Source organism: Sapajus apella, unplaced genomic scaffold (genome assembly GCF_009761245.1).
Source record: "Sapajus apella isolate SASKATOON/1434 unplaced genomic scaffold, GSC_monkey_1.0 scaffold20, whole genome shotgun sequence".
Lineage (NCBI taxonomy): Eukaryota > Metazoa > Chordata > Mammalia > Primates > Cebidae > Sapajus > Sapajus apella.
Window position 1 is genome coordinate 9360927 of NW_022436960.1, and position 25719 is coordinate 9386645.

The following is a 25719-nucleotide window of genomic DNA, read 5'->3' on the forward strand; positions in this document are numbered from 1 at the left end:
GAAGGAAGGAAGGAAAGAAAAGAAAAGAAAAAGAAAAAAGAAAAGAAAGAAAGAAAGAAAGGAAGAAAGAAAGAAAGAAAAGGGAGCAGGGAGGAAAAGGAAGAGGTGGAGGAGAGAGAGAGAGGAAATTCAGATGCCCAGTGTTTCTCTGCCTGTGATTTCAGAGCTGTCTGCATTGGAGTCACCAGATTTCTGGGCCTCACCCTAGAATGAGAGTCTGAGAGGAAGGTGCAGTTCTCTCCATTTTTATCAAGTCTCTCATGTGGTTTCAGTAAACATTAAAGTTTGAAAACCACTGCTGTAAAGAATCATAGAACACAAGTTGAGAAAGAACACAGTTTGATTCCCCCTCCCAAGAGCCGGTTTCCCCAGCACCAGCCATTTGTTAATAATCCAGCTCTTCCAGGATGGTCCGTGGTAAGAATTTTCTCTTGCTTGAAGTTGCTTAAAGTTGGGATTCGTTGGAGGTAATGAGCTCTCGGTCTCAAAATGTCCAAGCCCAGGACTGTTGGTGTCTTGAGATCCCACGATCCATCCAACTGGGAGGTCAGATGAAATGACATTTCATAAGGTACCTGAACTAGTGCTTTTTTTCTTTTTCTCCAAATGCCCTCGAAAGTTTTTCTCCAGCTAATATTGAACCCACGAGAAAAGTGCTTTGAAGCTGCAGGGTCAGGGCAGAGCGAGCTTTCTATATGGCAAAAAGCCGAGAAAGGAGAGACAGCATTCTGGTACTTACCAGCAGCCTGAGGTAGTCATGCCACTGCATGTGATGCCCTGTGCCCCAGTCCTGCCCAGAGGAGGCTGGGAGCTCCCAAGATACCCAGATGCTGACTGCAAATGTAGATTGGTGGCCAGGCCATTGCCACGCCAAGCAACGGCTCCAATCATGCTCCTTGTGATTGAGCTAGATCAAGCACAACAGGTGCACAGCAGGCAGGTGACAGGGGACAGAATGACATAGAGTCCTCGAAGGCACAGCCATCAAGCCAGAGAACTGTGCCCTGGGCGTAGAAGGCAGTGCCCTCCAGCACTTTCCGGGAAGTCAGACAGGGTTCAGGCAGCCCTCCTGGAATGCCTGGTTCAGATCCACCTTGCAGAGGGAATTCCGAAGTCCAGGTGGGGGAAGTTGGTGGTCACAGTGGAGCAGTGCCTGGCTTTAGCACGTAGGTTTTGCCATTACTCTAAAGCAGTGGTTCTCAAAATGTAACCCCAGGACCAACAGCATCTGCTGCATCCGGGGACTTGTTAGAAATGCAGATTCTAGGGCCTGGACTCTCTGGAGGTGGCTCACACTTTGCACTGATACAGGCCCTCCTGGTGCATGTTCAAACCTGAGACACATCGGCTTAATCCTCTGCAATGGGGAAGACTAACGGAATACTTTAGCTTGCTTTGGAAAGAGTGGGAAAGAGAGAACAGAGAGGCATGAGTGTGTGAGGCTCCCGTGCGGCCCTTGGTGGAGTCTAAATCTCATAGCCTAGTGTTTGGAGCCTCACGTGGTCCCCCAGCCCACCTTCTCAGGCCGCTTGGGGGTCCCGCATGCCACGGCCAAGCTCCAAGTCCCTACTCTGGCATTTCTGTTGCTTTTCTTTAGTGCAGCCTCTTCCTGCTGAAATCCCACTCAAGCCTTACCTGAGGTGCCCTCTTTTCTCTGAAGGTCTATGAGATCAGAAACTCAAAACAGCAGCTCCCTCCTGGCTCTCCTTTTAAGAGCTACACTACTTGCTGGGCACAGTGGCTCATACCTATAATCCCAGTACCTTGGGAGGCTGAGGTGGGTGGATCACCTGAGGTCAGGAGTTTGAGACCAGCCTGGCCAACATGGTGAAATCCCATCTCTACTAAAAATACAAAAATTAGCCGGATATGATGGCACACGCCTGTAGTCCCAGCTATTTGGGAGGCTGAGGCAGGAAAATCGCTTGAACCCAGGAGGTGGAGATTGCAGTGAGCAGAGATCAAGCCACTACACTCCAGCCTGGGTGACAGAGCAAGACTCAGTATCAAAAAAAGCCCCCAAAATCCCCAAAATACAACTACACTACTCTGAAAACCTGGCCACACTCAGCCTTCCTTCTTCCGTGTATCTTCCCTATTTAACTCGGTGGCCAAGTCTGATTCACCCCTACCCCCTCCTGGCAGCACCTGGAGTCAATCGGGCTCTCAGGGTTCTTGGCTGTCAGTCAGCATCTTTTCTAAAACTCTCCTTTGAAAGTTCATTTGCTGACTCACACCTGTTCACAGCTCAGCAGCTGCTCTTAGCTTTCAACCTTTATCTAGATAAATTAAGAGCAGCCGACCTCTAGAGCTGAATTATTCTGGGGGCTGTGCTGGTTGCTAGGATGATTTTACCCCAGTGGCACAGTGAAAGCAAGTGCCTTCTGTGCAGACCTGGGTTTTCCAAACTTGACCTAGAATGTCAGCCTGGAGTGGGGGGCTTAGACATTCTCTCACTGACCCCCTTTTTTTAAGAAAAAGACAGGGTCTAGCTCTGTCACCCATGCTGGAGTGCAGTGGCATGATCAGGCTCACTGCAGCCTTGACCTCCCAGTCTCAAGCGATCCTCCCACCTCAGCCTCCTAAGTAGCTGGAACCACAGGTATGTGCCACTGCACCTGGCTAATTTTTTACTTTTATAGAGACAGGATGTCCCTATATTGTACAAGCTGGTCTGGAACTCCTGGGCTCAAGTGATTCTCCCGCCTCTGCCTCCCAAAGTGCTTGGGATTCCAGGCATGAGCCACTGTGTCTGGTACTCTCTCCCAATTTTACAGGTAGAAAGACCAGCCCAGAGAGGGGCCTCGCCTTGCCAAGGGCTCCCTGAGAGTACCACCCATCCCAGGCAGCTCAGACACCTGCAGGACGGGCAGAACGTACCAACCTGGTGCTCAACTTCCGGAAACCAGTGATGAGATGCTCCCTACATATTCAGTGCCCCCATTAGCTCTGCAGTCTGCTGTGGGCAAGGTGAACTCCCATGGATCCCATGGCCCTGGTGGGTCTTAACAGAGCTCCTGTGACTGGGACATTCCCAGCAGCCAAGCATCTGTCCAAAGCTCCTCAGTCTCAGGAGCCCACCACGAAAGTGAGATGCAGCCCCAGCTCCTAGGTGGGGAGTCTTCAGCCCCAGGCATTCCTGTCCCCAACTCAGGAACCTGCCTCTCTCTCCCCGATCCCAGGCAGGGCTCACCTGGATCCCTGCCAATCCCCCAGGATGGGGGGCAGCACCCCCAACCCCAGCTGGGTCCAGGACCGTGCCCACCCCAGCACCCCCAACCCCAGCTGGGTCCAGGACCCTGCCCACCCCAGCACCCCCAACCCCAGCTGGGTCCAGGACCCTGCCCACCCCCTCAGTGCCCCCAGACTCTCTCCCACTGGCTTGGAGGTGTCGGTGGCAAGAAAAGGAGGCCAGACAGGTAAGGAGAGGTCATGATGCCTCGGGGCCGGCACGGCGCAGGCCAGTCAGTGCAGGCTGGAGCACTCTGAAGTACGGGGGCTGGGAAAGGGGGTCCTGGGGGTAAAAAGCCGGCTCCTTGGATGTTTCCTGAAGGGTCTGGGGTGTCTTCTGAGCTCCCGGTCCCTGAGGCTGTCCTATGACCGGCACACTCTGGGTTCCACAAGCAGTGTGATCACTCTCACGGTCTCCATTTTGTCAAACATGAACTCCTAGGAGGAAAAATAAATCTCTCTCACCTGACAGTGTTTTGGCCTCTGGACCAAGCCATCATCAAAGTTTGACCTACTTCTCCTTTAACTCTCACAAGGATCCTGCAAAGGATGTGGTATCAGTGCCACTGGGCAAATGAGCAAACTGCAGCTCAGAGAGGTTAAGTGACTCGTCTGATGTGGCACAGCCAGGAGGGACAGTGCTAGATGACTAGGAGTCCAGATCCTGGTGTGACTTCCTGAATGTGGTTGCTTGCCTCTTCTCACTGCCTCCTTCAAGAAGCCCACCCTGACTGTCCCCGGCCTCCATCTCTGAAGGGTATTTATTTCTTAAGGATCAGATGAGCCTCCATCTCCTGTTACCCAGCAGAGTGCTGAGCATATTCAGGTGGCTCAATTAGTATTGGCTCAGTGACTGACAGGTGTCAATCCAGAGGCCCAATCTGATTGTTGCTTGGGACCCTGTGGTATCACCACATAATTTCTTCCTTTTCCTTGGGAAGAAGATGAAATTAATACACTATGACTATTTAAACAAATGTGTCCTGACTCAGAAATCTCATTATCTCTTTGCAATATGAGTAAGTTACAAGCTGTATATAACTGGGGATGCCAATTACACAGACTTCAACTGAATGGTGCCCACTGAGTTGTGCCATGCAGCAGCCTCAATGCTGCCCTCCACAGTAGCCCTCCACAAACCTCGATGGGAGGTTCCTGGAGAAGCCCTTCTTAGCTGAGCCACAGGCTTGCTCACTGCCTGCTGCTCACTGGACACTAGGGAAGAGACCTGCCCTCAGTGTTCCTGGGGAGCTAAGAATCCTGTGTTTGGACATCTGCACTGAACCTGCCTCAAATGAGGTAAGGAAGTTCTGATTAGGATGAGGCCAGTGCTAGAGGTGGCAGATGGGAGGGTATGGAAAGGACAGGTCTTTGATGGTGCTGCTGAGCCTAGGATCACACCATGCCTGAAACCCACCCACGCACCAAACTTCCACTCATGATACAAGACGTGCCCTGGTAGAGGAGCCAAATGACCTCAGAAAAGAACAAAGTTGGAGGACTCACACTTCTCAATTTCAGTATTTACTACAAAGCCATGGTCATCAAGACAGTATGGTACTGGCATAAAAACAGGCATAGAGATGAATGGAATAGAATCAAGAATCCGGCCAGGCGTGGTGGCTCACGCCTGTAATCCCAGCACTTTGGGAGGCCGAGGTGGGTGGATCATGAGGTCAAGAGATGGAGCCCATCCTGGTCAACATGGTGAAACCCCGTCTCTACTAAAACTACAAAAAATTAGCTGGGCATGGTGGCACGTGCCCGTAGTCCCAGCTACTCAGTAGGCTGAGGCAGGAGAATTGCTTCAACCCAGGAGGCGGAGGTTGCGGTGAGCCGAGATCGCGCCATTGCACTCCAGCCTGGGTAACAAGAGCGAAACTCCGTCTCCAAAAAATAAAAATAAAAATAAAAAAATAAAATAAATAAAAATTAAAAAAAAGAATCCAGAAATAAACTTTTGTATTACAGTCAGTAGATTTTTGACAAGGGTACTGAGCACATTCAAAAAGGAAAAATAAGACTTTCTAAACAAATAGTATCAGGACAACTAGATATCCTCATGCAAAATAATGAAATCGGATTCCTACCTTACATCATATTCAAAAATTAACTAAAAATCAATAACAGACCTAAACAGCAGAACAAAACCCATAAACTTCTCACAAGAAGACACAGGTATAAATCTTCATGACCTTGGATTAGACAATGGCTTTTTAGACATGACACCTAAAGGACAAGTACGTACACAGACACAAAGTAAAGCTATTGGATTCTTGGCCAGGCGCAGTGGCTCACACCTGGAATCACAGCACTTTTGGAGGCCCAGGTGGGTGGATCACTTGAGGTCAGGAGTTTGAGACCAGCCTGGCCAATATGGTGAAACCCTGTTTCTACTGAAAAATACAAAGATTAGCCAGGTGTGGTGGCACGTGCCTGCAGTCCCAGCTACTGGGGAGGCTCAGTCAGGGGAATCGCTTGAACTCAGGAGGCGGAAGTTACAGTGAGCTGAGCTGAGATGGAACCACTGCACTCTAGCCTGGCAACAGAGTGAGACTCTGTCTGAAACAAGCAAACCAACAAACAAAGAAATTGGATTTCATCAAAATTCAAAACTTCTGTGCTGCAAAGGACGCCATCAAGGAGGAAAAAGACAACATGCAAGACAGGAGAAAATCTTTGCAATCATATACTGAATAAGGGACCTGTATCCAGAACACAAACTCAACTAAAAAAGACAAATAGGCTGGGCGTGGTGGCTCAGGCCTGTAATCTCAGCACTTTGGAAGGCCTAGCTGGGCAGATCACCTGAGGTCAGGAGTTCGAGACCAGCCTGGCCAACATGGTAAAACACTGTTTCTAACAAAAATACACAAATTAGCCGGGTATGGTGGTGCATGCCTACAGTTCCAGCTACTCAGGAGGCTGAGACAGGAGAATTGCTTGAACCCGGGAGGTGGAGGTGACCATGAGCCAAGATCCCGCCACTGCACCCTAGTCTGGGCGACAAAGTGAGCTTCTGTCTCTCACACACACACAAAAGACAAATAATAGAATGTTTTAAATGGGCAAAGTATTTGAATAGACATTTCTCCAAAGGAGAGATACACATGGCCAATAATCACATGAAAAGATACTCAACATCTTTAGTCATCAGAGAAATGCAAACCTAAACCATAATGAGATGGCACTTCACACCCATTAGGAGGGCTAAATTAGAAAAGATTGACAATAGGAAATATTGGCAAGGATGCGGAGAAATTGCAACCCTCATGCATTAATCATGGGGATGATAAAATGGTGCAGCCACTTCGGAAGAGTTTGACATTTCCTCGATTGTTACACATAGAGTTAACAGGTGACCCAGAAATTGCGCTCCTAAGTGTGTACCAAAGAGAACTGAAAGCGTATCTCTGCATAAAACTTTGTACACAAATGTTCGTAGCAGCACTATTCATAATACCTAAGGAATGGAAACCATCCAGATGTCTGTCGACTGATGAATGGATAACAAAAGGTCTATCCATACAAATATGCCCATGCCATGGAATATTCAGCCATAAAAAAGCACTGATTCGTGCTATGACACGGATGAGCCTTGAAAGCATTAGGCTCAATGAAAGCAGCCAGACGCAAAACATCTTTTTGGGGGTGATGAAATGTTCTGGAATTAGAGAAGGGTAATTGCTGCACGATTCTGACTATACTGAAAACACTGAAGTGCATCCTTTTAATGAGTAAATTTGATGGTATGTGAATTATATCTCAATAAAGTTATTATTTTAAAAAGACAGGCTCTGTTGTTATCAAAGCCAACCTGATCACATTTTCTGTTACTGCAGTAACAGCATCCTGACTGTTGGGGGCGATGAGGAGAGACGCTCAGTAGACTTACAGTGTGAAGTTTAAGGTGAGGACTCTGTAAGAGGCTCCTTCAGTTACTGCCAGCGTGCTCTTATGTGTTAAGTGTGTGATCATACTTGTATGCATCCTCTTGCATGCCAGTTGATGCTTATGTGCTTGTTTGCAGGTGTGTCTGTGTATGTCTCATGTGTGTTGTTGGTGTGCAGAAAGTATGCATGGATGTTGATGAACGTACAGTGTGTGTGTGTGTGTGTGTGTGTGTGTGTGTGTGATGTGTCAGAGTGGAGCTACACACAAAGACCAGGTGGGGCCAGGCATGGTGGCTCATGCCTGTAATCCCAACAGTTTGGGAGGCCGAGGTGGGCAGATCACAAGGTCAGGAAATCAAGACCATCCTGGCCAGCATAGTGAAAGCCCGTCTCTACTAAAAAAAAATTAAAAAAAAAATAGCCAGGCATATGCCTGTAGTCCCAGCTAATCAGGAGGCTGAGGCAGGAGACTTGCTTGAACCTGGGAGGCAGGGGCTGCAGTGAGCCAAGATCACACCACTGCACTCCAGCTTGGGTGACAGAGTGAGACTCCATCTCAAAAAAAAAACCAAAAAACAAACAGGTGGGAAGTTCCTCTATGCAACGTCTACACTGACCCTTCACCTAGTGGGTGCTCAAGTTTGTTGAGAGACTAATAGAGACCTTAGGACCTTGCTGCACCAGGCACCTAGGTAGTTACGGAAAGGGCTGATGGGAGGCTAAACACAAATGCAGCCTGAGCTGAGGAGCAGGACTGGCTCAAGTCGGAGGTCTGCCTGGGGCAGTCAGGAGCCTCGAGGCCATCCATCTATCCTCACCTTAATCAGATCGAGCTTGGAGAAGAGACTCATCCTCTTGGGCATGCCACGGGCAGAGGGGCAGCACTGCTGGGCCATGTTGTTGATGGTCATTTGCATGTAGCTGAGCAGCTGATCCTGCAGGAAAGAGAAAGAGGAGGCAGCTCAGCCTCTCTCCCAGCATCCCCTGCCCCTGCCCCTGGCTCTCTCTGGCCAGAGAAGTGTCCTGGACAGAGCTGGGACACTGGGAGCGTCCTTCTGATCCTGGCCTGTATTTCTTTCCTGGGGGTCTTGGTTGAGTTCCTCCCCACCTCGGAGCCTGAGCGTCCTCTCCTGCAAAGAGGGAGGTTGAACTAACTCCTTTCAGAAGGGCCTCCTTGCTGGAGGCATCTGGGGTCCATGCCTGGTTAGAAGCAGAGGACTGGGAAGGAGCATGGAGTGGGGCCCTGGGCTTCAGACCTCCAGCGTCCTTGTCTGTTACAGCAGCTTAGAGAGAAAGATCTAGAAGGGCCTCTGTAGACTGTGACCCACCCAGCTCCCTAAGCCCCTCGGCTTGGCTGGAGGTCAGCAGCTGACAGCCCCCAGTCCTCTGTCTTCCAAACTCAAGTCCCTCGAGGCCCACCAGTCTGGGCCTGAGCAGGTCTCACACCCACCCCATGACCTCATCCTGTGCAGGGAGGGTGTGCCCAGCGCAGCCGCATGCCCCAGCCACGGTTCCAAGTGTCCTCCCACGGTCCCTGAGGCCAGAAAAACACAGACCCCTGCCTCCATTTATGGTGAGGAACCGGGGTCCAGGGGTGACCACACTCCCACACACTCCCAATGCCAGTAAGGGGCAGTGCGGGAATTCCTGGAATTTGTGGCCACGGACTTTGGCCATGACTTGTTCTTTCTGAGCCTCATTTTTCTCATTTTAAAATAAATGTGGGTAAAATTCACCAATATTTAGGAGCACCTACTCCAGGTCAAGCTCTGTGCTAAGCACTGCCTGGAATGATCAGAGAGACACCAGGGTTACTGAAGACAGGGCATAATAACCACTCACGTAAATGCCATTGTTTTCTTATTAACCACAAACGTTATACAAGGGCCAAGTGCTCGGCACAACACCAAGCTCTGGGACTGGGCCTGTGGATCCCGGCTCTTGGTAGAGCTCTGTCCTGAAATATCTGTGGCCTGTTTTCCCACGTGTAAAGCAACATCTGACCCCTCCAAGAGAGGCCCCTTGAAAGCAAGCTGTCACCAAGGAGAAGTAAGTGGTATGGGTCTATCTGTGTGTGTCTCTGTGTCTCAATATATGTCTCTGTGTGTGCCTGTGTGTGTGTGTCTGTGTATATGTTTGCATGCCTGCGTGTGTGTCTATGTGTCGGGTTGTGTCTGTGTTTGCGTGTGTGTCTGTGTGCCTGGCTGTGTGCCTGGCTGTGTCTGTCTCTGTGCATTTGTGTATATTTGTCTAACCGTGTCTGTCTGTCTTTATGTTTGGTTGTGTCTGTGTGTCTATGTGTCTGGTTGTGTCTGTGTGTGTCTATGTGTCTGTTTATCTATGTGTTTAGCTGTGTATGTGTCTGTGTGTGTGTGTGTCTGGCTGTGTGTGTGTTTGTGTGTGTGTGTGGTTGTGTCTGTGTGTGTCTATGTGTCTGTTTATCTATGTGTTTGGCTGTGTGTGTGTTTGTGTGTGTGTCTATGTGTCTGGTTGTGTCTGTGTGTGTCTATGTGTCTATGTGTTTGGCTGTGTATGTGTCTGTGTGTGTCTGGCTGTGTGTGTGTGTGTGTGTGTGTGTGTGTGTGTATGTGTCTGTGTGTGTTGGGAGTGATAATGACCACTGACTTAAATGCCATTGTTTTTAGATGGCATTTAAGTGAGTGGTTATTATCACTCCCAACACACACAGGTGGAGGCTATCGGCCTCCCCTACTCTGCCCCTAGCCCCACCCCTGGGGCTGAAAGACTGGACTCACGTTACGGCTGCTGCTGGTATGTGTGTGTATGTCAAAGTCAGTGTCTTTCTGGTAGGTGACGCCATGCTTCAGCTGCCACCACTGCTCCTGCTTGCAGCGACACTTCTTCTGCAGCTGACACAGCTGGATCTTGAGGCTCTGGGACAGAGGAAATGGATCATCTTGGCACAACAAACCCTCCAGGGCATATGTCCTGGTCCAAGTCCCCAGGGTGGTCTGTGCAATGACAGGATAGGAAGAAGGAATACTTCTGGGTGGCTGGGGCCATTCAAGGCACGAGAGATGCAGAAAAGGGCATGTCCAGGCTACTGGAGTTTACCTGAGCCCTAGTTCCTGATGGTTTTATAAAGGGGGTTCCACTACACAAGCTCTCTTGCCTGCCACCGTGTCAGATGTGCCTCTGCTCCTCCTTCACCTTCCACCATGATTGTGCAGCCGCCCCAGCCATGTGGAACTGTGAGTCCATTAAACCTCTTTTCCTTTATTTTTTATTTTATTTTTATTTTTTGGAGACAGAGTCTCACTCTTTTTGGCCAGGCTGGAGTGCAGTGTCATGATCTTGGCTCAATGAGACCTCTGCCTCCTGGGTTCAAGTGATTCTCCTGTCTCAGCCTCCCAATTAGCTGGGATTATGGGCATGCACCACCAGGCCTGGCTAATTTTTGTATTTTTAGTAGAGACAGGGTTTCACCATGTTGGCCAGGCTGGTCTTAAACTACTGACCTCAAGTGATCTGCCTGCCTCAGCCTCCCAAAGTGCTGGGATTACAGGTGTGGGCCACTGTGCCCGGCCCTCTTTTTCTTTATAAATTGGCCAGTCTGAGGTATTTCTTTATTAGCAGCATGAGAAGGAACTAATACATGCCCCCAGCCGGGCCCTGTGGGATAGGAATTTGAAAGATACAGAACAGGCCAAGTGTATTTGTGCACACCTGTAATCCCAGCTACTCTGGAGGCAGAGGCAGGAGAATCACTTGAGGCTGGAAGGTGGAAGCTACAGTGAGCTGAGATCATGCCACTGCATTACAGCTTGGGTGACAGAGTGAAACCCTGTCTCAAAAAAAAAAAAAAAGAAAGAAAAAGAAAAGAAAACAGGACATACCCCGTGGTATGCGGCCCTGCTTCTCTGAGGCTTACTTTCCTCCCCTTGAAAATGGGAGGAATAGCATGGCTGGACTTGCCTTTCCCTGGTCCCAGCCCTGGGAATAGCAGCACCTACCTGGAGGTGCTGGTGTGAGATTTAAGTGAGATAAAGCACATGATGTGCTTCCCGCAGTGCCCAACCCATGGATGAATCCCATACTCCGAAAAAAAAAAAATGGTACAAAGTGGTGCAGACTTGCAGCGCTGCCACTAGGGGACAGGTGCTCTCTCCAAACAGCAAGTAGCAGCCCTTTGCAGTGCACCAACCAGCAGGTCATCCTTCCTCTGGAATGCCCAAGTCCCCGGTCCCAGTGGCAGCAGGAAACTTCATGATGTCACACCTTCATCAGAGCAGGCTCTTTCACCTGGAGTGCTCACCCCTCCCAGCAGAAGTCCTGTTTATTGTGAGATCACCACGAAGGAAGGGGAGGGAAATGATGTCTCTGGCACTGACTTTGAGGCAGTTTGTGGGTGGTGCCTTGCAAGGACCCTGGAAACTAGGGTGTGTTGCCCTCATTTGACAGATGCAGAAACTGAGGCTTAGAGAGGGTACAAACTAGTCACACAGCTAGTTGGTGGCTGAGCTGGGAGCTGAACCCGAGTCCATCTGCATCCAAGACACATGGCTTTTCTACCATGCAGAACAACTGTTAGGCACAAGCTGAGCCTCAGGCAGCAGAGGGGAGAGGAAGGGGATACAGAGGGCGGCTCAGGAGCCACACCCCACCCAGGGCCCCTCAGCATTGTGCCACTGCTCCCTACAGGCCTTCCCCAGGGTTGCGCAAGAAAGGGGGCCCCACGCTCCCAGCTCCCTGGGCCATGGGGAATGGAACAGCAGCTGTTACCGGCACGAGAGCCCTGTGGTCTTCCTCTAGCGACTCCAGGCTCCGGCGGACGGCCTGGCTCATCTGGGAGAAGGCGTCGAGGCGCATCTGCATGTCCTGGCTGGCAGCAATGAGCTTTCCATAGTGCTTCACCAATGGCCTCCACCAGCCCCAACTCCGGCTCCTCCCATCCCATGCAGCCTGCAGAGACAGCGCCATGGGGATGGGTGGGCGCCCCTGCACTGCCATGCCAACAAGCTGGCCAGGAATTCTGGCTGGGGCGGCCAAGTTGAGAGGTGCCGGACAGTCCATGCCAGCCTGACCACAGTAGGATGGTCCTGAAGCTCTCCACCGCCCCCTGCCCCCACCACTTCAAGGGACTCCTCAACCCTGGAAAGTTCAGCCAGAGACTGAGACATGGACTCTGGATCAAGACCACCCACGAGGCCTCGAGGAGTCGTTGCTGCTTGGGTGAGCCTGAGAAGTGGACAGGAATTTTTCCTGTCCCTAGAGAGCAAACGCCAAGTCCCGGTGGTTCTGCATTTTGGATGGGTTGAACAGGGCAGAACTGCTGAATTAGGAAGGTCACAAACCACAAGCCTCACTGGGTCCTGGGGCTGCCACAAGCCCATGCTTCCCCATGAGAGGTCACCTCCTCCATGAAGCTTTCCCTGACCTCCAGGGCAGAGTTTTTGGAGTTTCTGTAGCTCCTTTCATTCTAGCACTTACTTAGTACAGTGGTTATGAAGTCAGACGGACCAGAGACGAGCCCAGCGCCACCACGTCCTGACCAGGCGACCTGGGCAAGTTCCTTACCCTCTCTGAGCCTGAGTAACACAGACCTGCAAAGCTCATAGGAGGGGTAAAAAGATTTACTAAAAAGCTTAGCATAGCGCAGATGTTTAGTAAATGGTAATAATTATTTTATTATTATTGATGCTGTTGAAATAATCATAACTATGACTCCCCTTCCCTTTTCTCTTTTTTTTTTTTTTTTTTTGCGGGTTTTTAATTTCACTGTTGTTGCCCAGGCTGGAGTGCAATGGCACGATCTTGGCTCACCACAACTCACCACAACCTCCACCTCCTAGGTTCAAGCGATTTTCCTGCCTCAACCTCCTAGGTAGCTGGGATTACAGGCACGTGCCACCACACCCGGCTAATTTTGTATTTTTAGTAGAGGTGGGGTTTCTCTATGTTGGTCAGGCTGATCTCGAACTCCTGAGCTCAAGTGATCCGCCCACCTCGGCCTCCCAAAGCGCTGGGATTACAGGTGTGAGCCACCACGCCCCGCCTCCCCTTCCCTTTTCTAATGAGTTTCCAGTACTCATAAAACAACACACAAAAACTCATCTCGGATGTCCCTGTACTCTTAGTTAATAATAGCTACAGCGAAACAAAAACACAAAACTAAAGACAAGCAAAATAATAATAATAATGGCCAGTGTTGACCAGGTGCTAGCTAAATGCTGGGCCCTGTGCTATGCTAAGGATGACCTCCTCTAGTCCACATACAATTGCTGTTCCCATTGTACAGATAAGAAAGTCAAGGCCTGGAGAACTTGCCGGAGGCCACACTGTCAGTGACAGTGGAGCCGGGGTTGGGACCAAGCAGTGTAACTCGGCTGCCTGTGCCCTTCTTCCCCACCGTGGGGTTGACCTTTGTGGATTCCCATTCCATAGATGAGCAGCTCGGGGCTCCATGAGGCCACACGCCAGCCACACGCCGGCCACACGCCGGCCATAAACCGCATCTCAGTCCGGCAGCCAGGAGGCAGAAAGCTGTGTACATACCCTCGGGGATTTTCTCAAGGACCTCAATCAGATAGTCTTCAAAAAGCTTGTGCTTCTCGACCTCCCTCTTGAGCTTCTTCTGCCTGTAGAGCCAGATGCAGGAACATGGGCTGGAGGCTCCCAGGTATCATAGGACCCCCACGAACGAACCCGGACACCGTCTGTGATCTCCTGCTTGAACCTGCACTGGGCCAGCCATGTATCATGTTATCTGCTGGCCATGGACTTAGGAGTCTCTCCACCTTCATTTCCCTGCTGAGCAAACTGAGCCATAAACAGCTCAAATAAATACCCATGGCAGCATCTCCCAGGCAGCAAAGAAGGCGCCGGGGAGAGTGAAGGCAGAGTCTTTCTGGCCAGAGTCTACGGTGCCTCCCCTGGAGGCTGTGCAGGTGTCTCCCATCTCAGGAGATAGGCCAGCCCCTCCTAGCTGGTGACGTGGGGGCCAGGTGCTTCACCTCTCTGTGCCTGGGGTGCCATCTACAGCAGGGGTGATGTGAGCTGCTGGCCAGGGTCATGCGTGGGGCACCCAGTGCCTTGGGAGCCCTCCATCAGAGGCGAGGGGAGACGGCCGTGTGCCGTCCGTACATGGCCGTGCCTGGCCATACTTGACTCTTTCAGGAATCCCTAAGCAAGTCTCCAGCTGGTCACCTGCTCTGGACCCAGCCAAGGTCAGCAGTTAAGGGCGGAGACCAGAGCGGGCGTGGCCTGGCCAGCTGGCCGAGCTCTCAAGCCATCCTCTGATTGTGCAGCAGGGCTGTGCCGGGGGTCTCTGAGTGGCCCAGGGGAAGCCACTCTGCCTCTCTGGGCCCCCCACCTCATCCATATGGTTTTGAAAAGCATAGGACAACATCATCCCCTCCCACAGAAACCACGTGGCACCCTGTGAGCCATGACGGCGCTTAACCCAATTGGGATCAGGAAGCTCTTCAAATCTGTTGGAAGAGCTGGCCCTTTTCTTCATAAAACTTTGCACAGACACATTCTTTTGCATCTAATTCAGGCTTCTATGGGCAGCCTGAAATGTTGTCTCTCCTACCTCCCATCCCCGTGGGATGTGGACCCAGGGTCCCCACTGAGAGTCAAGGTGGAAACCTCGTAGACTGACTTAGAGGGGCCGAGTCGACAGGTGCGGCCGATGGTCACCCACGGTCCTCCTTCCTGATGTAGAGGCTCAGCCTGCAGAGGGCCCAGGTCTGGCCCAAGATCTCAGGCTAAAGGGCAGTAGCCACGCCTCTCTCTCCCACCACTGCTGTGACCCAGCCCCCACCCACCCATTTGCTTCCAGGCCACACTGCCCTCCTCATCCACCCCTGTCCTGGCCTCCTCGGGGCATGTTTGCTCAGTCCAGCCACTTAGCCCACTGGGGAAGCACTGGGGCTGGGGCTGGGGCTGGGACAAGGCGTGCTTAGCCTGGAGCTGGTGGAGTTCCTGCCTCAGCACTTGAACGTCCCCTTCTTTGTCACCAGGATTGCTTGGGCCAGCTCTCTGGCCTGTGTCCATGACCACCCCAAGCCATGTAGGGGGGCAGGAGCCACGTGAGCCAGGCAGGAGGAAGACAGACTGAAATGGGACAGTCACGGCTGCAGCTTCCTCTTCGGATCCTCGGAAGCTGGGGCTCACATCCCTACCTCACAGAAAAGGAAATGGAGGCTCAGAGAGGGGCTGTGACCGGCTGGAGGTCAGCCAGCAGAACTGGATGGGGACCCAAGGCTCATTAAGTCCACAGCCCAAGGTCTTTGGGCTGCATGCCCAGCTCCGGAGAGGTTAAAGGTGCCATTCTGCAGGGGCCTTGTTTTCCTTTCAGCCCTATAACTGGCACGGCCCCATCACCCCCAAGTCTTCAGTTCCTGGCCACCTAGATGCCTGGGAACTTTCAACAAGTGCTGGCTTCCAACAAATTCTGGAAGGAGTCATAGGGTCAGAGCCAGAGCTGGTTCCGAAAGCAGCCTGCCTAGGAGGGAGGCAGCTTCATCATGATCTCTGCCCGCCCACCCGGCATCCATGCATTTATTCACTTAACCAACATCACATGCTTTGAGCTCATATAGTGCTTACAGAGCTACAGAGGAGACTGAGCAGAGACGCTTTGAACAAGCTCATGGTCAAGCTAGGAAGATGGTCTAGTTGCAAGTAGCTTCAACACAGCCTTGCAAACAGTTCCTGGGCCACTCACCCAAGGCTGGCCTGCAAGCATAACTCTCATTGGTCAACTGCTAAGCCAGCCCAGTGCATTGGGGAGGGAAGGTGAGGGGCTACAAGTTCAGCCTTTCTAACCCCAAGCATCAAACATGGGTAGACAGGCACTGGGGGAGGAAGGGGCATAGCTGACTCACCCTCACCTCCAGGAGCACAAAGCCACAGCCAGGCTGTGACATCACAATGCTGGCTTCTGTCCTCATCATGTGTCCATTGCAGGATCCACCTGTCGGTGGAGGGCTGGATTCTCCATGATCCTAAACCCTCCCACCCCCACCTCCCAGCTCCATTCCCAAGAAGAAGGGGAGAAAGGGCATTGGCAACCTCCTGGGAGACCTGGGCTCTTTTTGTCCTTTCTATCAAGGCTAGTCTGCTTTACGGGCTGCCCACATCCCATTGGCCTGTCCCGGGACTCTCCCTCGACCCCATCCCCCACCTGATTTTGGGACTGCAGCTCAGGCATTTCCCCTTCAGTCCCCAAAGGCTCAGGCCCACCCCTGGCTCAGGACTAGGCCTGGCTCAGTGCAAGGGATGGGAGCAAGCTGAAGGACCCACGTCTGGGAACCGCCCCTGCCCACACCTTGGCCTTGAACCTCCTGTTGGAGCTACTGGACCTGTGCCACTGGGAAGGTGGGGTGGGGAGGGCTGGGTCTCATGCCCATCCTGCCACCCCACCTGCACCTTATGCACCACCCTGCTGGCTGGCCTGGCCTTCTCCCTCGAAGGCTTCCATTGGCTCAGAGCTGGGCCACCTGAGATGGCTCCTGGTAAGCCACAGCTGAGTGTGGGCTCCACTGGGAGGAAGGTCCCCAGCGAGAGTGAAGGAGGCAGGAGCCAGAAAAGGGCCTGAGCTGGGGCAGGGGCCGGGAATGAGGGAAGGGCTGGGGCCTACTGGGGGGCAGAGCAAGGGCTGGGGGTTCAGGTCTGTGGCTGGAGAGCAAAGCTGGGGCAAGATCTGGATCAAAGCCTGGGGCTGGGGCAGGGTGGGGCTGGGCTGGGCTGGGGGCAGGGGCAGGGGTTTGAGCTCACCCCACTTTTGACCCCTCACCAGCAGGCAGTGGGATCAGCCTCTGTCAGCCCAGGAGTCCCTGACTGGTGCCCAGGGCTGCCTTTCCATGGTCCTAGAGCCCTGGCTCGTGTGCTGAGCACCAACTGAGAATGAAGATGCAGGGTCCTGCCTTGGGCCTTGGGTTCAGACTCAGGAGGGAGGTGGATGCAGGTGTGGGGGTGTGGTGGTGTGTGAGGGGTGTGGGGGGTGTGGGGCACGTGGGGGGTGTGGGGGGCATGGACACAGAGGGAGAGGAGCTCAGGGGCTGGGGCTGCTCAGAGAAGGGGTCAGCCCAGTCTGAGGAGCAGTGGGGAAGTCCCCCAGAGTTGGCAGTGTCGGAGGTGTTTCACGAGGGTAAGAATGAGAGGAGAAGGTGGGAAGGGCCTTCTGGCAGAAGGAACAGCAGGGGTAAAGGTTCGGAGGTGCCGAATAGCTTACACAGCCTGTGTGAACCATAGGCAGAGCCTTCAAAGTAGAAGTGGGCAATCAGAGTGGTTTGGACCATGGCTGGCGAAGCTGCTGGCAGGAGCCAAAGGGTATCTATCAGTCAGCAGCAGAGACTGCTGGGCTACTCTGGGCAGGGGGGGATGCATGGGAGGCTGGAGAGAGGCGTGGAATCAGAAGAAAAGCTGCAAATCCAGGCTCAGAGAGGACAGGGGCCCAGGGCAGCCCTGGAGATCCATGAGCAGGAATCAGGGAGGCGCTCCCAGAATGAATTCCCACCCCGCAACCCTTTTCATCCTCCTCTCCATTCTCAAGAATCAGAGAGGGCACCCAATTGGCTGAGCCTGGGCCATGTGCCCACCCCTTGGCTTGACTGACAGTCATATGCTAAGAGCCCGCAGTGGGGCCCGGAAGTTTCCCAGGGCAAACCCTGTGGCTGTCTCCGGGGAATCAGGATAGCTGAGCAGCAGAACCCACAGGTGCTCCTCCGCTGAGGCTCAGGGACAACTGGGCTGCATCCCCAGCTCTGGAGAGGTTGAGGGTGCCATTCTGTAGGGGCCTTGTTTTCCTCGCAGCCCCATAACTGATACAGCCCCATCACCCTGTCTTCAGTTTCCAGCCACCAAGATGCCTGGGAACTTTCTTTTTTTTTTTTTTTTCACTAAGAGGAAAGCTTTGAAAAGAAAACTTTTTTCTTTTTTTTTTATTTATTTTTTTTTTTTTTTTTTTTTTTTTTTAAAGGAAAAAAAAAGAAAAAAAAAAAAAAAAAAAAAAAAAAAAAAAAAAAAAAAAAGAATGAAGAAGAGGAAGAAAGAGGAAGAGGGAGAGAGAACAGGGGAGTTGCTCTATTGCCCGGGCTAGAATGCAGTCTAAAAATGGGTATGCCCGTAATTGTGTTTAATAATAGAGACATGAAAAAAAAAAATGAGGGAAGAAAATAACTAACAAGCAGCCAACTAATATTTCATTTAAACCTGTAAATAGGTGTGATGTGGTACTGATGAGTGTGCATTTTGTGTATTTAAAGTGGAGAGTTCTATAAATGTTAATTAAGTCTACTTGTTCCGGATCTGAGTTCAAATCCTGGATATCGTTGTTAATTTTCTGTCTCATTGATCTGTCTAATATTGATGTTGAAATCTCCCGCTGTTATTGTGTGGGAGTCCAAGTCTCTTTATAAGTCTTATATATCTGGGTATTTCTGTATTGGGTGCGTATATATTTAGGATCTTTAGCTCTTCTTGTTACATTGATCCTTTTATCATTATGTAATATCCTTCTTTGCTTCTTTTGATCTTTGTTACTTTAAAGTCTATTTTATCAGCAAAAATTGCAACTTCTGCTTTCTATTTATTTATTTTTGCTCTCCATTTGGTTGGTAAATTTTTCTCCATCCCTTTGTTTTGAGTCTTTGTGTATCCTTGCATGTGAGATGGGTCTGGATGTAGCATACCAATGGGTCTTGGCTTTTTTTCCTGTCTGTGTCTTTGGATTGGGGGATTTAGTCGATTTAAATTTAGAATTAATAATAGTATATGTGAGTTTGATTTTTTGGTATTTTTTAGAAAGGCTGATACTGGTTGTTCCTTTCTATGTGTAGTGGCTATTTCAGAAGCTCTTGTAAAGCAGGCCTGGTGGTGATGACATCTCTGAGTGCTTGCTTGTTCACAAAAGATTTTATTTTTCCTTCACTTATGAAGCTTAGTTTGGCTGGATGTAAAATTCTGGGTTGAAAGTTCTTTTCTTTAAGGAGTTGAATATTGGCCCCCACTCTCTTCTGGCTTGTAGGGTTTCTGCTGAGAGATCTGCTGTGAGTCTGATAGGCTTCCCTTTATGGGTAACCTGATCTTTCTCTCTGGCTGCCCTCAGTATTTTCTCTTTCATTTCAACCCTGGTGAATCTGGTGATTATGTGCGTTGAGGTTGGTCTTCTTGAGGAATATCTTTGTGGTATTCTCTGTATTACCTGGAGTTGAATATTGTCCTGCCTTTCTAGGTTGGGAAAGTTTTCCTGAATAATATCCTGAAGCGTATTTTCCAGCTTGGATTGATTCTCTTTGTAACATTCAGGTACACCTATCAAACATAGATTAGGTCTTTTCACATAGTCCCATATTTCTTGGAGACTTTGCTCGTTCTTTTTTATCCTTTTTTCTCTAATCTTGTCTTTTTGTTTTGTTTCATTAAGTTAGTCTTAGACCTCTGATATCTTTTCTTCTGCTTGATCAATTCGGCTGTTAAAACTTGTGCATAGCCGGGTGCGGTGGCTCAAGCCTGTAATCCCAGCACTGTGGGAGGCCGAGGCGGGTGGATCACGAGGTCAAGAGATCGAGACCATCCTGGTCAACATGGTGAAACCCCGTCTCTACTAAAAATACAAAAAAAATTAGCTGGGCATGGTGGCGCGTGCCTGTAATCCCAGCAACTCAGGAGGCTGGGGCAGGAGAATTGCCTGAACCCGGGAGGCGGAGGTTGCGGTGAGCCGAGATCGCGCCATTGCACTCCAACCTGGGTAACAAGAGTGAAACTCCGTCTCAAAAAAAAAACAAAAACTTGTGCATAGTTCGCGAAGTTCTCGTGCTGTGTTTTTCAGCTCCATTAATTCCCTTATATTCCTCTCTAAATTGTGTGTTATTGTTAACATTTCATCAAACCTTTTTTCAAAGTTCTTAGTTTCTTTGCATTGGGTTAGAACAAGTTCTTTTAATTCCCAGAAGTTTTTTTATCATCCACGTTTTAAAGCCTGCATCTGCTAATGGAACACGGTCTTTCTCCATCAGGCCTTGTTCCGTTGCTGATGAGGAACTGTGATCCCCTGTAGAGGGAGAGGCGTTCTGATTTTGGGTATTCTCAGCCTTTTTAGGCTGGTTTCTTCCCTTCGTTATAGATTTATCCATCTGTGGTCTTTATAATTACTGTCTTTATAGTTGGGTTTCTGAATGGACATCCAACTTGTTGATTCCTGGCGCTAAAATCGAGCAACTCACTGCGCCGGCCAAAACAGCGGCGTTATGATTGATGGTGCTTTCCTGACTCTGCACCGAGAACCGCAGCACCAAGGCAGCGGCAAAACCGCCTTGCCGGCCTCAAGAGTCGCACTGCTGACCCGTGGGGCTCCTCCGCTGGGAATCTCCTGGTGCGTGAGCAACAGAAATTGATCTGAAAGTGTGGTGTCTTCTCGTTCTCTGCGCTTTCAGTGGGAGCTACAATCCCGAGCTGCTAGTGATCAGCCATCTTGATCTCTCTCCGGGAACTTTCAACAAGTGCTGGTTTTCAATAAATTCTGGAAGGAGTCATAGGGTCAGAGCTGGAGCTGGTTCAGACAGCAGCCTGCTTAGGGAGGAGGCAGCTTCATCATCATCTCTGCCCACCCAGACATGGTCAGAGCATTTCTGGGCATGCTCTCTGGCTCAGAGTGGGGGTGAGGAGGGCGGCCTGGCAGTGGGAGGGACTCATGTTTGTGAATCCATGCAGGGGGTCATTTCATCTTCATGACACACCCACGACGTCAAAACTGTTATTTCATGGAGGGCAAAACTGAGGCCCAGAGAGGTTAAGTAACTTGCCCAAAGTCTCACTGTTAGAAAATAGTTTAGATATTAATCCAGGAAGCCAAAGATCCAGAACCATCTGGGAGGCTGAGTTGTTAGGACCTTGAAACTGACTGATGGGGGTCCCACAGGCTGTGATATGGAACGGGAGGCTGTTCTTGGGGAAGAGTTTGTTAGCACCTCTGGGTATGGGACCTTCATCTGGGACAGGCAGACCACAGGCCCTCCTCTGGCCAGAAGCGGATGCTTCTCATCGCTTCCCATGCTTAAAAATTCCAGGACTTTACTTCCTGGAAGTTCAAGGCTCTAAACCGCTTGACTCCATATAGCCATAGGTAAGGGAGGGAAGGTAGGTTTGGAGTGGGGATGGTGGCACTATTTGCTTTCCAGTGACAATTTTCATTTTTGGCCTGAAGTGTCCCATAGGTGCTGAGAGAGCTCACAGACAAGGCTAGGAGAGGCTGCGGCTCCTCGGGAGACGTTTCTCCCACCCAGGCCCCTAAAGAGCAACTGTCACAAGTGCCAGGGACAGAGTCCTATCACGGACTTGCCACTGCCTGGCTCTTTACCAGGAGTCTCTTGTCTTATTTTCAGAACAGTCCTCTGAGGTGTTGGTAGCATGGTTCCTTTTTGCAGATGAGAAAACTGAGTCTATGGGTCGAAGTAACTTGCCCAAGTACACAGTTAATACAAGGTAACAGGGCTGGCTACATAGTTTGTGGGACTCAGTACAAAATGAAAATGCTGGGCTCCTTGTACAAAAGTTATTAAGAATTTCAAGATGCAATAGCAGAAGTTAAAGCTGAATGTGGGCTCTTGTGGGTACAGACCCTGCACAGCCAAATGCATCCCACGCTGGGATTTGGACCCAGGACCAGGGATTCCAGACCTAGTCATTCTCCATCCTGCTCCTTCCAAACCCACAGGCCTGCCTCAGACTTCACCGCCCTGGTTCTTTCTCTTCTTCCTCCCCCTTCCCCAGCCTCACCCAACCAGCAGACCCCACCCTTCCCTAATTAGGGGAAGACTCAAGCACTTACATGGAGGTGAAAGGAACTTAAGAAATGACCAAGGCAGAGAGACAGCAGCTGCCAAGATTACAAGTGGTGTTGGGCCCAGGCCTCCTGCCTCCCAGAGTAGCCTCTACCCCCTGGGTCTTGGACAAGAGAAATCCAAGGCAAGGCTGTCTGTTACAGACAGCTGGGAATCTTGGGAGCTGGGAGCCTGCTTCAAGGACAGAGCTGCAATTCAATAGCAGTAGAACCCCTGTTTTCAAAAAACTTAACAAGGACTCCTGAGGCTGGAATCTGCCCCCAGGCTTGGGCCACCAGGCACAACGGAAGGAAGGGCCTGATCAGGCCTTCTGCAGATTCACCCCATCTGGTCTGCCAAACAGTCCCAAATGCCGCCAAACAGGGCCAAGGTCAGCCCTTCCTCAGCCACTGACGCTCTGGATGCAGAGTAGGGCCGTGGGTGTGGGGCCAGGCAGGGCTACCAGCTATGTGGCCTCAGGAAAAGCACTGACCCCTCTGAGCTTCAGTTTCCTGAAAGGCAATGTGTGCATAATATAGCAGCACCTAGGGATTAAATGAGATAATCCACGTAGAGCACTTAGCATCTTCTCCTTTTTGTAGAATTAACCCATATGTGCGTAGGAGAAAGTCTAGAAAGATATGAATGAACATTTATGTCTTAAGGGTAAAGAAAAGGGGAAATTTTTCAACTATCAGAACTCTTTAAGAGAGTATCTGTTCTGATTCTTTAGGAAAGCAAGCAGCCTGCGGAGCCAGCACATCATAGGGATTCCATGGGTGTTAGTTTTGTTTTCTGCCCGTCTCTTCTCTCACCCTCCAGAGGATCACAATGGCCTGATCCCCTAACACAAAAGCACAGGAGCTTCGGCAAAGGTTTGCTGGGGTTGGCTGCAAAGGTGGCTCTGGTGGGAAGGGGTGAGAGGGTGCAAGGAAGACAAACTTGGCCTGTTGATTCTACCAGAATTTTGCTGACACCTGGCATGACTCGGCTCCTCCCTCACTCACTGAGACAGAATCTCAGTGGGCTACCTCTGTCGCCTCCCTCCATTTCTGGCACAAGAAGAGGCAAACCCAGGGCATCCCGGACCCAGGAAGCTGTACGGGGACCCCGCCTCCTCTAAGGGCTCCAGCCTGGCCCAGCACCCACTTCCTTGTGCCCCTACCCTCATTCTTGCTCTGCACCAGGAAAGGCTCCAGGTCCCAGAGCTGGGAGTCACCCAAGCAGGTCCTAGGACACTGTGAGGTGATCTCCAGCTCAGTTCTCCCAAGACAGGACCTTCCTGTGAGGGAGGACGGAGGCTCTGGCTGTGGTCCCAGGGGCCACAGTGGAGGGCTGGGCTTTCCAGTGTCTATGAAACTGACATCCTGCCACCCCTCAACTTCTGGGAACAGCTCAGAGGAGACGCCTTCCCAAGAAAAGGCGTGAAAAGGCGCTGCTCTGGCCAGAGGGAGCCAGGGTGGAGGGGCAGCCAGAGCATCAACCGTTTTCTCTTGTCCCAGAGCCATCACCTTCCCAGGAAGAATCATTGAGGTGTGGGGCACAGAATGAGTTTAGGGACCCTGCAGGCCTGGGTTCAAGTCATGCGCCTCCGTGCCACCTTGTCAGCTCTTGCTATGAACCTCATGGTGCAGGATGGCCCAGCAAGGCTGTTGACTTTGCCTCCAAAATCTCTGGAATCTCTACACTTCTCTTCACTGGCCACTCTGGTCCAATCTGGAGTAAGCACCGGCCTCCCCTGCTGCTCTCCCAGCTCCTGTCCCCTGCAGGCCACTCTCTACCTGGCAGCCAGAGAGAGCTCGTCTTAAAAAGAAAACCAGATCTCCCCATTTACCTTCCAAAACCAGTGATATTCAGGTCAATGGTGAACGTTCAGGGAGAAAAACCAAGATTTGTGGCATTTGTCAATTTCTGTCAATCCTCCCGCCATGGCTGATTTCAAGCTACTGGCAATTTAACCACCTGCTTACAACGTGCCTGAAGACTGAACCGTGGTTCTTATGAGCTGGTGTGAGCTGGCTGCAGCACATCACTGCTTTAAAAAATGACAGATGAAATTCACATCCTGGCTGATGTGGTTCCCCACTTGCCCATTCCTCTCACAGTGGCTTTTCTGTTCTGCTTCCCGGCCACAGGGCCTTTGAACCTGTGGTTCCCTCGGCCTGGAGCACGAGTCTCCAAGCTCTTCACAGTACTCTCTTCCTCTGGCCTTTGAGATCCCAGCTCCGAACTCACCTCCTCAGAGTGGCCTTCCCTGACCATCTCAGGTCCCCTGACCCCAGCTTACCCTTGATACCCTCACCCCTGTGTGGCTCTATTTTAGCACTCCTTACTGTAGATTTTTTTCTCTCCCCACTGGAATGTGATCTCCATGAGGACAAGGACTGGGACCGAATTGTCCCTGCTGGAGTCTCAGTGTCTAGAAGAATAGTGCTGGACACACAGCAGGTGCTCAATAGATGTATGCATACAAATGGAGCTTTGGAGATGCACAGCTTTGGGTTTGAGTCATGACTCTTATACCAACCACCTGTGTAACCATCATGAATCACTCAGTCTCTTTGAGCCTCTGCTTCCTCATCTGTAAGTGGGGGACAACAGCGCCTATGTGATGGGGCTGTGAGGGCCTAATGATGACATAGGTAAGGCACTCAGTACAGTGTCTGTCATACCAGGACCTCAGTAAATGAGAATGGCCTCTTCACTTGCATACATTCAGTGATGGGCAGCTCATCCCCTCCCAAAGTAGCCTCTTCATCCACCTCTGGGTCCCTGTGGCCACTAAAACACCTGCCCTTTCTTGTGTGGAATCCAAGTAAGTCTCTTCCAGTGTCCCCTCCTTCAGTCCTGGTTCAACCACTTCCCACACGGAAAGTCTCTTGCTATTAAAACTTCTTTCTTAATGTTGGCCTGAAATTGACAGAGTCATGTTTCAGCATGAAAGGAACACTAAGGGTAGGTCAGACATTTCTCAGCTCTCATCAGGCATGAGCTGTCTGGCCTTGGGCAAGTCCCTTACCCTCACTGAGCCTCAGTTTCTTCCTCCATGAAATGGGATTAGCAATAACACCTCCTGGGGTTGTTGTGAAGATGAACTTAGCTGATATGCATAAGGCACTCAGCATCTAGCACAAAGAAAGTGCTCAAAAGACACCACTGTTGTCGCTGCTATCATGCCTGGTGCAGCTCCACCCCCAGATCTAGCATCTGTGGCCTTTTTCTGCCCCAAAGGCCAGACCCCTCCTGAATGCTCTCCAGCCAAGCTGGAGAAAGGGACTGCTCTGACTCACCCACCCCAACCTGCACCCCCATCTGTCAGAGCTGCCCCCTCACGGTCCACAAGGGGGTGACTCAGAGCTTCCCCAAATCTCCCATGGGACTACCTGACCCTGGGCACTCATTGAATCCACTGAGCTTGGAAGGAGAGGTCCCCAGCTCCTGGAAAACAAGCTGCCCTGAGGAGGGAACTGAGAGTGGCTCGGTCCACTCCGGGCTGGGATGGCTTCTGCCAGCTCCCTGGGTGGCCTGGACCAGCCCTCTTTCTTATCATTTTTATGGATTCCTGATGTTCTTAAAAATGCTGATGGTGGTAGAGAACGCGGCCAAGGAGACCAAGTAAGAGCCGAAATGAGGAAGGTGGAAGACCAGAAGAGAGCAGTATTCCAAAAGCCGAGAAAGAAACAGACCCAAGATAGTCTAGGAAAGAAACAGATCTAAGATGGTGCCAGGATTTCCCTGAGTCCCTGGGGCTGTAACGTGGTGAGCAGTCACACCTGTGATCCTGTCACCTTTCATGGCAATGGGGA

General features: G+C 51.0%; 1 protein-coding gene across 3 annotated transcripts; it reads right to left on the minus strand.

Moving 5' to 3' along the window:
• Nucleotides 1-3377: 3377 nt before the first annotated feature.
• On the minus strand, nucleotides 3378-16211 carry CCDC197 (coiled-coil domain containing 197). Of its 3 annotated transcripts, XM_032287544.1 has the most exons (7): nucleotides 15699-16211; nucleotides 15049-15271; nucleotides 13641-13723; nucleotides 11872-12047; nucleotides 9881-10018; nucleotides 7943-8059; nucleotides 3417-3669 (listed from the first exon to the last, which is right to left on the minus strand). In XM_032287544.1, exons 2-7 carry the CDS (start codon nucleotides 15141-15143, stop codon nucleotides 3595-3597), a joined length of 684 nt encoding a protein of 227 aa, XP_032143435.1. In that variant the 5' UTR covers nucleotides 15144-15271; nucleotides 15699-16211; the 3' UTR covers nucleotides 3417-3594. The 3 variants fall into 3 exon arrangements, with proteins under 3 accessions (XP_032143436.1, XP_032143437.1, XP_032143435.1); XM_032287545.1 differs by lacking the exons at nucleotides 13641-13723; nucleotides 15049-15271; nucleotides 15699-16211 and having other exon boundaries at nucleotides 3378-3669; nucleotides 11868-12191; XM_032287546.1 differs by lacking the exons at nucleotides 9881-10018; nucleotides 13641-13723; nucleotides 15049-15271; nucleotides 15699-16211 and having other exon boundaries at nucleotides 3378-3669; nucleotides 11868-12191.
• Between the last annotated feature and the right edge of the window lie 9508 nt (nucleotides 16212-25719).

What these genes read in the sequence shown, in the direction of transcription:
- CCDC197 (XM_032287544.1), bottom strand. Translation starts at nt 15,143, where the DNA reads ATGGACACAGGCCAGAGAGCTGGCCCAAGCAATCCTGGTGACAAAGAA. An exon ending in CCTTGAGAAAATCCCCGAGG is followed by an intron (nt 12,048 to 13,640) that starts GTATGTACACAG and finishes CTGTCTCTGCAG; the next exon opens with GCTGCATGGGATGGGAGGAG. An exon ending in CCAAGCTCGATCTGATTAAG is followed by an intron (nt 3,670 to 7,942) that starts GTGAGGATAGAT and finishes TTTTCCTCCTAG; the next exon opens with GAGTTCATGTTTGACAAAAT.